We start from the raw sequence: 10,860 nt of genomic DNA, 5'->3' as shown, positions 1-10,860 counted from the left end.
AAGTTTGGTGTGTTCTCCCTGTGTCCACGTGGGCGCTCTGGTTTCCTCCCACGGTGCAAATCACACATTGGTAGGTTGATTAATGACTCAAAAGTGTCCGTAGGTGTGAGTGAATATTGCCTTGTGAAGGACTGGCGCCCCCTCCAGGGTGTGTTCCCGCCTTGCGCCCTGTGATTCTGGGTAGGACCCAGCACGACCCTGAACTGGATAAGTAAGGAGAGAGATTAGTCTCAAAATACTTTACAACTGCGTAAATGATAATCCACAAATTGAACACAAGTTAAAACACAAGTTTCACTATTCACAAATGAAGACATCCCAATCTGTGTCTCACGGTCTGCAATTTGTACAAATACAGTTACATTCGTTACGTTTTTGGTTTTCATAGATATATCACAATTTAGGAGCAGCTTCCAATTTCGTTGTACTATGTATACTGTGTATAATGACAATAAAGGCTTTCTATTCTATTCTATTTTATGCAAAAATAAATAAATGTTTAAATTTATATTGCAAATATTTGTAAAGTCGAAGTCTCGAATTTAAAATTTATTTGTAAAATGTAGAATCTGCATTTGTGGATCAAGTCACTCACGTGTTTTCCGTGACGTGCATTTGTTCAATTCCTCTTGCGGGTTTTTGGATTTTGAGACTTTCCTTTCGCATTTCACCCGATCCAAATACAAATGCAGCCTGATCCACAAATGTGGCCAGCAGGCGGACAAGCCACCGCACTGTTGTTTTTTGGACGTGGGGGGCAACTTAAACGCATTTGCGCAACATTTAATGTTGAAATTCGAACGAAAGCCCCCAAGCGGCTGAATTCAGCTTCATATCACAGACAGTTAGGAGGGGGATCACTGTGGAACACTTTTGAAGGTGCCCTAAATTTAAGACGTCAAAATCCAGCGGACCTTCCCTAATTTCGCTGCAGACTACTGTTGTCAAATAAAATATGTTAAAATCATCCCGTGTTTGGACTAAAACTGTGTTGCTTATTGGACTGATATGTTTTGTAATTTCGAGATTGGATTGTTAAAACGGGTGATTTGTTTCAAACAGATGCTCTCCCTCAGCCGGAGGGAGGGGCAGATACCCCACGGCTCCGCAACAGAATATGCGCTTCTCATTGGTCATCAATTTTATTTCAGCAGCACAATCAGCAGCTAGAGTTAGCTGTCTATATTTACTGTGGCAGCCAATGGAGTCATAGTCCCGCCTACAGGGGGTTGTTTTGCTGCGGCCCTGACAGCAACAGGTCAGTCCTGAGACACTGAAGGATACAACAGTGTTGTTCCTTGTTCGCCTGCTGGCCAAATTTGTGGATCAGGCTGCATTTGTATTTGGATCGGGTGAAATGCGAAAGGAAAGTCTCAAAATCCAAAAACCCGCGAGAGGAAATCAACAAATGCACGTCACAGAAAACACGTGAGTGACTTGATCCACAAATGCAGATTCTACATTTTTCAAATAAATTTTAAATTAGAGACTTCGATTTTACAAATAGGGCGGCACTATAGCAGGTAGTGTCACAGTCACACAGCTCCAGGGGCCTGGAGTTTGTGGGTTCGATTCCCGCTCTGGGTGACTGTCTGTGAGGAGTTTGGTGTGTTCTCCCCGTGGGTTTCCTCCGGGTGATCCGGTTTCCTCCCACAGTCCAAAAACACACATTGGTAGGTGGATTGGCGACTCAAAAAGTGTCCGTAGGTGTGAGTGTTTGAGTGAATGTGTGTGTGTGTCTGTGTTGCCCTGTGAAGGACTGGCGCTCCCTCCAGGGTGTATTCCCGCCTTGCGCCCAATGATTCCAGGTAGGCTCTGGGCCCACCGTGACCCTGAACTGGATAAGCGGTTACAGATAATGAATGATTTTACAAATATATGCAATGTAAATGTAAACAAACGTATTTATTGTTGCATAAAATTGTGATATATCTATGAAAACCAAAAACATGTATTTATGAATGTAACTGTATTTGTACAAATTGAAGACCGTGAGACACAGACTGGCATGTATTCATTTGCGAATAGTGAAACATATTTGTGACTTGTGTTTTATTTGTGGATTAACATTTACGCATTTGTAAAGTATTTTGAGACTAATCTCTCTCCATAGATAAGCACTTACAGACAATGAATATATGTATATATGTATATATTCCTGTATTAATATTTATTACACCTTATTTCTTTGCTCGCACTCGTCTCTGGCAATTCTGGGATATAAAAACTTCATTTCGTCACCTTGTACTTGCTTGTAATGAGCAATGGCATAGTTGAATCTATCTAGTTGTTTATTTATATGCCTTATGTACACTGTGATCATTCAGTAATATATATATATATATATATATATATATATTATCCAGTTCAGGGTCGCGAGATATATATATATATATATATATATATATATATAATATGCCACACTGGCATACTCAACTGTCTTTCTGTCTTTCTCTAGATGTGACTTTCTGTCTGCCTCTGCCTACCTCTCTCTCTGTCTGTCTCTCCATGTGTCTGTAATATAAATATAAAAGTAGTATTGTGTTATACCTGTTCTCCTGCATTCTTGTGGTTGAGTGGAAATAGTGGGAGGGACTTGGGGCAGTTGTGCAATGTGGGAAAGTTTAGGTAGTGTTACAAGGACAGGAGTTTAATACCTGCGGGAAAAACTGTCAAAAAAGAGCTGTACACGTCACGGAAAGGCCAAAACACACATGTCAATCACACACAAAAAACACATTCAAACACTTTAAGGGATTTACAGACATTTGGCAAGCGAGTGGGATCAGATTCCACAGCTCTGAATCACACAGAGAACTGGAGCATCTAGAACCGTATGCACAGGAACTGCAGAGGGGACATGGAGATGGAGATGAGGAGATGGAGGAAAGGCTATAGAGGGAGGAGATGGAGATGGAGGGAAGATATGGATGGAGGGGTTGGAGGGAGGATTTGGATGGAGGTGATGGATAGGAGGAGATGGAGGCAAGTTGATGGAGAAGAGGAGTTGGAGGACAGGAGATTGAGCAGAACTCTGTAAAACTGGGTCCACTGGAGGGCAGCAGAGAGCCACTGTTCACAAGTTCACACACACAGACACACTGTTCCATGCACCTAAACACTCTACAGAATTAATTAATCATTTACCAGATCAATCACCTTCACATTCCTTTTCCCTCCTTTATTAAACAGAGAGAGAGAGAGAGCGCACACACACACACACACACACACACAGAGAGAGAGAGAGCGAGAGGGGCTGATTCTGAGTCAGTAAATAAACTGAATCATTGACCATTGAACAGATTTTCCTCAACAACAGTCCACACAAAGATCACATATACACACTGATAGATATCTAAGTAATACATCTGCAAATATATTCAAATTAATTAATGCATGTAAATGAGTGTTGTTTATATTTATGTCAGTGTTTAAAGGTGGACTGTGTTGTTGAGGAAAGTCTGTTTTAATGAATATTAATTACTAAATATAGGTCAGCTGTCTCTCTTTTTCTCTTTGTTTGTGTGCATTATATGCTACCTTGCTCAACTGTGATTTTCACACTCCTGAGTGAGAGACAGAGAGGTAGAGGGAGAGAGTGAGAGACAGCGAGAGAGGTAGAGGGAGAGAGTGAGAGACAGCAAGAGAGGTAGAGAGAGAGAGAGAGAGATCAAGGGAGGGAGGGAGGGAGAGACAACACAGTAGATGAGTGTGAGAGGTGAGGATTTATTTTGTTGTTCTCATGAAAATGGGTGCATGAAAAACAAAGTGAGGGAGAAAGAGAGTGAGTGAAAGTACAACTGAGTGCAACAGTGAGAGGGAGCGGTGGTGTGTGTGTGTGTGTGTCCTGTTTCTGCGGAATTCCCCTCCTTCACTCACCTGGCCACGCCCCTTTTAGTCCCCTCCCACTGTTGCTCTATAAAATGTGCAGGTAAAAGTAGCTCAGGTAAACTCAGAGGACCTGACACACTCTCAAAAACTCTCTCTCGCTGAGAGGCAACCCTGTGGATTTAAATCTGACCTTTACTGTCTGACTGTACGCTTATAATTTCACCTGGACAGGTAAACACACACAAATTTTGCTTCAATTACACACTGCAGTCACAGTGAGAATCAGAAAAGTAGAAGGACGTATACAGTAAGGATTGGAATTAGGATTTACATTTACATTTTATTAGGATTTAACATTTCATTTATATTAACTGTACTGTGTATTTGCTTCAAAATGCCTAGAACAAAGAAACACAATATAGTGTAATTGTTGTTATATAATTATGATATAATAAAACCTTAAGTAATTTGTGGTTCTATACGCTATAATTGCTGTTTATTGCATGTAACAGTAATTAAAGGAAAATGTTTAATTTTTTTAAATGCATTAGACAGTGTGCAATCTTTAATACGACTTTGATAAATTCCATGTAACTGTGAGTAATGTATAATACAATTTTACATTACAATCCAAAATTCATAAAATGGATAATAACATGTAGAACAAAGCACTGTATGTATGTGGTTTGTAAAATTTCATGATGAACAGAAGAACAGAAATGCCCCAAAAATGCTTAGGTAAAATAATTTCAAGCAACTTTTATCATGAGTTAAGAATTGTGTGTGTGTGTAGTGAGTGATGCAGAATGAGAGTGGCTTGTATCTGAACTGCATTTATTTGCACTTTAACAAACTGAATAATGTTTCTGATAAAGTTTTACCATCTGCCATGTTTCCAGGTCGCAATGGCGGCGAGTGAACTGAGTCTGATCCTGAACAATGCTAATGCTAACCTTTACCCGTCAGAACCATTGCCCACTCTGAGCACCATGATGGTTCCCAGCATCCTTCGCACCCATGACATCAGCTTTACCACCACACTCGGTAAACAAACAAACAAACAAAAATGTTTTGTCTCCTTCCTGTCTGTAATGAAGGCTGCTAATCGGGAGTTTCAACACGCAATTCCAGTCTTTGCTTTTATATTTTACACTAGATGCTGAAATATTTCTGTAAGGATTTGATGGCATTCAGCCTCATACAAAATGGAGAGACCAGGTGTTGATGGATGACATTGTTTTGTGCTCTGTCGCTCCAGAGACATTGCTCTAATGATAGAAACTCTACTCCACTGGCCAACTTTTGGCATTGAGTATCTCATGTGCAGCTATTCTAGGGTAAATAAACTCACTCAGTAGAAAGGAGATAAGCTCCAAATGCACATGCACAAAAATGAATTAACATTGTCAAAACGCATATTTAACTGTAGCAGACATACTCAGAGTGGACTAAAGGCTTTGTGTACAGTGTGGCACAAAGCACTAACCGTCATCTGTTAGCTGACAATCGTCTTATCTTTAGCACAGACTTAACAGGAAAACACAGCGTTAACGAGACTAACTTCACAGTGACTTCATCTCTGAGCTGAAAACAATTAAATTATTAACTCAGGGAATGTTTAACATCCCCTGAAGCTAGCCCAGCACTCAGGAATGTGTGTGTGTGTGTGTGTATGTGTGTGTTTTATCAACACACAGGTTCATTGCTAAGTGCTAAAGGCTAAGCATTAAAGTTTTAAGGCTCAGATCCAAAAAGATAACAGCAGAGTTTGTTTACCTTCAGTTAAAGGAGTTTGAGTCAAGCCCAGCCTTTGTTTACAGACTCTAAAACTCAAGCTAATAAACCTGAGCTTGACCTATAACTTCACACAAAGTTCCTTTGAAGATAGTCTCCCTTTATTTAACCTTGTTTTGTGGGATACTAATATTAGAAGTATTGTATTATATTACATTCTATTATGTTATATTATATTATATTATATTAAAGAAGGAGGGCGGCACGGTGGCGCAGCAGGTAGTGTCGCAGTCACACAGCTCCAGGGGCCTGGAGGTTGTAGGTTCGATTCCCGCTCCGGGTGACTGTCTGTGAGGAGTTGGTGTGTTCTCCCCGTGTCCGCGTGGGTTTCCTCCGGGTGCTCCAGTTTCCTCCCACAGTCCAAAAACACACGTTGCAGGTGGATTGGTGACTCGAAAGTGTCCGCAGGTGTGAGTGAATGTGTGTGTGTCTGTGTTGCCCTGTGAAGGACTGGCGTCCCCTCCAGGGTGTATTCCCGCCTTGCGCCCGATGATTCCAGGTAGGCTCTGGACCCCTCGTGACCCTAAATTGGATAAGCGGTTACAGATAATGGATGGATGGATATTAAAGAAGAAACTACAAAGTATAAAATGATATTTATAAAACAGATTATTTATTGTTTTAAAATTGTTCCTATAGATCACACCTCACATTTCATTTGTACCAAAATGAAAAATGCTCCATCAAGTGAGTCCCTCACATGTGAGCAGCCATGTTTAAAATATCTAAATATAAATAATCTCTGACATATCTAGGTCACAATGTGTTAGCTAAACTACTGATAACAGATGCTAATTTAATTAAATAAAATGTAATTTACTCTGTGTCAGAGGCTGTGTCCCTCACTAAATAGCCAAATTTTTAGCATACTCACTGTGTACCTGTTGTCCTGCAGGCCCATGGCATCAGGTGAACCCTCAGTACTGGAGCAGGAGAAACGTTCTGGAGTGGATCGAATTCCATGTGGAGGAGAGTAAATATGACGCTAGCATGCTAAGCATGGATTATTGTGACATGGACGGCATGATGCTCTGTCAGCTCAACAGAGACACCCTGCTCAGGATGTTCGGCCCGATGCTCGGAGAAAGGCTCTATCAGAACCTGGAGATGCTTAAAATCAAACACAGTATGAGAGTTTCTCATTCTTTTGCTAATATAAGTACCCTTATCCATAACATACTTAGTATTAGCATATCATAATAATATTGATGGAACGATAGCTATGTATTAACTTTAGAATCATATTTGTGATACAGTGAATAGCTATATTTTCTGTTTATTGGCAAAAAATTAACCACATTAGCTGTTAAAAAACAAATCTTATTTTACAGTGCAGCTTTCAAACTTTTGTTATGTGTAAGAACACACCAGAACAAAGCTTTAAAACATGTGATATAGAAGACTTTTAAAAGGTTTAACTTTGTTAAATATTTGGTTAAAAAATACTGTCTGTTTTTGTCTGAAGGCGATGACCTTAGTCAGAATTGCACGTTAACTGAGACGTACGATCTTCTGGACAACTTCCTTCAGGACTTCCCTCAAGGTCTGGGGCTCCTGGACACTGTGGTGGTTCAGAATGTCCCGACAGGTGAGACGCTGCTCAGAAAACCAGACATGAGTTAAATTATTTTAAATCTTTAATTTCTCCTGGCAAGTCCCACTATGTTAACATAATGTCATATTCATAATAATCATGATGACGTCTTTGTATTTTACAGATAAGAAGGAGACTGATTACGGCTACTACAGCGAGTACAAGACCCAGTTGACACCGGGCAGCGACAATGGCTATGACTCTTATTCTGAAAGTCTGCAGAGCTCCACAGCAGGTTAGAAACCACTGTGCTAATCTAGAACATGTGGTTAGTGGAATTAAACTTAAAAAAATCTTTTTAGTCTGAGTTTAGGCTTAATTTAGGTTTGGGAGCCTGAGCCTAGATCTAAAGAATATGTACATACATAAGAGTAATTATATTTTCACTGTGGTAAATACTAAACTGTAAAGACTGATGACGTTTTCCTGGGGCTCTGTGAAAAACAAGCTGCTGTTTAAAATCATTTTGACTATGTTTTCAACAGACCTTTATTTTTCTCTTGTCAGGAAGTTTCCAAAACCCAAGCTCTCCAGAATCCACCTTGAGCGACTCTGACCCAGAATATTACCCCGTCTCAACAAGTGAGTCCAGATCTACAGAACCTCTGTCCATTGGCAATCATTAGACCCCTGGTGGGAATTTTGTGCACAGCAGCCTGACCTTGTATTCACCTGAGGTGTTTTTCCACAGAGAGCTTTGTGAAGCAGGAGCCGGTAGAGAAGAAGAAGAGAGGAAGACCTCCCAAACTGAGCCGTGGATCAGAACACTTCCTGGAGACTAAGAAAACCAAACATGGTGAGCTCCTGCATGGATGTGGTCATTTTTCTAAAGCTACTCATTGATAGCTCAGAAGACATGCAGAGATACTGAGGAGACAATACAGAGATATTAATGAGATGCTACAAATAGTGTTACAAAAATCTCTTTGTTTCAGGACTGGACCTCTTCCACAATCACAAAGTTAAAAGTTAATGTTCAGTTTCTGATGGACAGAGTTTGTAATTAATTAATTTTCCTCGTTAACCCTTTAGCTCCTCGCGGGACTCATCTGTGGGAGTTTATACGAGACATTCTGATCCATCCAGAGAAGAACCAGGGCCTGATGAAGTGGGAGGACCGCAGAGATGGTATCTTCAAGTTCCTCAAGTCTGAGGCAGTGGCTCAGCTCTGGGGTCAGAAGAAGAAGAACAGCAGCATGACATATGAGAAGCTCAGCAGAGCCATGAGGTCAGCAGCCCTCTCTGCACTAATACTGATAATCAATAAAGCTGATCAGTTAGCATCAGGGCTTCAGTCATCAATGATATTTCAGCAGTAACTCCAGAGCCCATAGCTGCTAGTGCCCTTGTACACTTCCAGTCCAGTACGATTTAGGAAATGATTCAGTGTCAGGATTTGCTTGGATTTGATTCAGTGATCCAGTTCTACATCTGTCCAGAGTTCCTAAATAAAGCAGGTGCTTGCTATGGTGATGTGTATTAAATCAAATGCAGTGCTCTGATTGATTCTGATTTGTTCTGCAGGTACTATTACAAGAGAGAAATCCTGGAGCGAGTCGATGGACGACGACTCGTCTACAAGTTCGGGAAGAACTCCAGTGGCTGGAAGCTGGAGGAAGTGGGAAAGTGAAAGGAATGGGAATTGGGAATGATGTAAAAAGAGACACTGGAAAAACAGTGGGATTTGGACAGAAAATATTTTTCTCTATCTTTGGCACTTAAAAGGAGAAGAAGCTGGAGACTCCATCCATGAAGGACTTCAACCTTTGAGGCATTCCGCTTGGAAGATCATCTTTTTTCTTCTTGTTTTTTGCAGAGACAGAATTCCCAAAAGTGGGAATGACACATTGAACAAACTGTAAGCCACGTTTGGCTAAAGTAGGTTTTATGAACCGATAAAAATAATAATAATAATAATAATAATAAGTGTAATAACTGTAATGGTAATGATGCTGATGTTGTGCTGTAATCCTTGTTCTTTTTTCTGTGATTGACACTCCTCTAGATCCATGGGTCATGCTGGCATGACCAAAATAAACAAAAACCCAGTATAAGACATGATTTCCTGGAGCTGAGTTTACTGAAAGGAAATGTTTGTGTGGGTTTTTTTCTGCCTAATCTCAGAAACGTTTTCATACTTTTGCCAAAGCTTCATCATCTATGAACTACACTGAGAACTGATTTCTGGCCAAGTAAAAACATCTTAAATCTAGTCCATATATCTAATAGTAGATGGGAATATAATAAATTATATAATGTTTTGTTGTTTAAAGGGATTTTCTCTTTTGATAAAACAATGACATGCCTGTGAATGGAATAAGACTCTTTCTCTGGATGGATTCATTTCAAATACACCCAGAAATAAGAAAATTATCTTCTAACAAAAGGTTCTCACAAAAATCTCAGAATGAGACACATTTTGGATATGGACTAGATTTCAGATGATTTCTCTCAGAGATTTTTTTTTTACAGAGAATGGCTTGAGTCCTGCTCCATTAATGAAGACAAGATCTGAACACCTCTCTGTCTGTGAAGTTAAACCTGTCTCCACTAAATATCCGCTGCCTTTTCTACAGTTTTTAAGGCATTTTAAGTTTAAGGCATTTATTGTGTTTATTAAATGCTCTGCTTCGGTGTCAATCAGAAGAGAATCAGGTTTTGAGAGGGGGTGGGGGTTGGGGTGATTGTTGTTTTTCTGTTTTGTGGACTGTGATTTTATCACAAATTCTGTATGAGAATTTCTTCTCAGATCATATCACTAAAGAGACACTTATTACAGTATATGGCACATTGAGTGGTCTGTTTTTTATGGAGTATTTTCTAAAATAAAATATATTCGGCTAAACAAGCTCTGGTGTCTTTCCCTGCAAGGACTTTATCTCCACAGCTCTTCAATGCGTTCAGTAGCAGGAGCTTCTACTGACCTATGCAGTGTGGTTTTATTGGGTCCTTTTCCTTTTATACTCTGCACCACTCCCTGAATTCACTGGAAATGGCGTGTGGGTGAACATTGTGAGAACATGAATGTAAATAAAGGATTCAGACGAGGAGCAAAGTCAAAGTTTCACATACTCACACAGTCACTCATATTCATAGCTATGCAAAGTTTCACACACACTTAATCAGTCACACACACTCACACTTGGGACCATTTCACACACTCACCCAGTCACTCACACACTCACACCTCAGACCATTCCACACACTCACCCAGTCACTCACACCTGTGGACTCAGACATTCACCCAGTCACTCACACACACCTGTGGACAGTTTCACACACTCACCCAGTCACTCATACACTCACATCTGTGGAAAGTTTCACACACTCACCCAGTCACTCACAAACATACCCAGTTACTCACACACTCACCCAGTTACTCACACAGTCACTCATTCACACCTGTGGACAGTTTCACACACTCACCCAGTCACTCACTCACACCTGTGGACAGTTTCACATACTCACCCAGTATCTCAGAGGAAAATTGTGTTTGTCCTCACCCTCTGAGTGCTGGGGGAGCTTAGCTAACACGTAAGGTAAAGTAGTGAATGTGACAAATGACTGAGTGAACATTTGGTAAAAAGCCTGGTGAGGGTGAACTCGCAGCTAGAGGAACAGGCAGCCTTGACCCAAAAGAG

General features: G+C 40.5%; 1 protein-coding gene across 3 annotated transcripts; it reads left to right on the top strand.

Annotated features, from left to right (window-relative positions):
* The first annotated feature begins 1,211 nt into the window (after positions 1–1,211).
* On the top strand, positions 1,212–10,054 carry elf3 (E74-like factor 3 (ets domain transcription factor, epithelial-specific)). 3 transcript variants are annotated; one of them, XM_066672038.1, is made up of 9 exons: positions 1,212–1,258; positions 4,731–4,875; positions 6,521–6,751; positions 7,091–7,213; positions 7,344–7,454; positions 7,727–7,801; positions 7,911–8,015; positions 8,252–8,447; positions 8,744–10,054. In XM_066672038.1, the coding sequence occupies exons 2-9, from the start codon at positions 4,737–4,739 to the stop codon at positions 8,847–8,849; spliced, it is 1,086 nt and encodes a 361-aa protein (XP_066528135.1). In that variant the 5' UTR covers positions 1,212–1,258; positions 4,731–4,736; the 3' UTR covers positions 8,850–10,054. The 3 variants fall into 3 exon arrangements, with proteins under 3 accessions (XP_066528135.1, XP_066528134.1, XP_066528133.1); XM_066672037.1 differs by lacking the exon at positions 1,212–1,258 and adding an exon at positions 1,272–1,428; XM_066672036.1 differs by lacking the exon at positions 1,212–1,258 and adding an exon at positions 3,955–4,062.
* The last annotated feature ends 806 nt before the right edge of the window (positions 10,055–10,860 follow it).

Source organism: Hoplias malabaricus, chromosome 5 (assembly GCF_029633855.1).
Source record: "Hoplias malabaricus isolate fHopMal1 chromosome 5, fHopMal1.hap1, whole genome shotgun sequence".
In the NCBI taxonomy this organism is placed as follows: Eukaryota; Metazoa; Chordata; class Actinopteri; order Characiformes; family Erythrinidae; genus Hoplias; species Hoplias malabaricus.
Note: the sequence above shows the minus strand (reverse complement) of the source record. Positions and strands in the feature narration are given on the sequence as shown.

Coding starts and splice junctions, on each gene's coding strand:
- elf3 (XM_066672038.1), top strand. CDS start 4,737: ATGGCGGCGAGTGAACTGAGTCTGATCCTGAACAATGCTAATGCTAAC. Junction 7,455..7,726: donor TCTGCAGAGCTCCACAGCAG/GTTAGAAACCAC, acceptor TTCTCTTGTCAG/GAAGTTTCCAAAACCCAAGC. Junction 8,016..8,251: donor GACTAAGAAAACCAAACATG/GTGAGCTCCTGC, acceptor TTAACCCTTTAG/CTCCTCGCGGGACTCATCTG.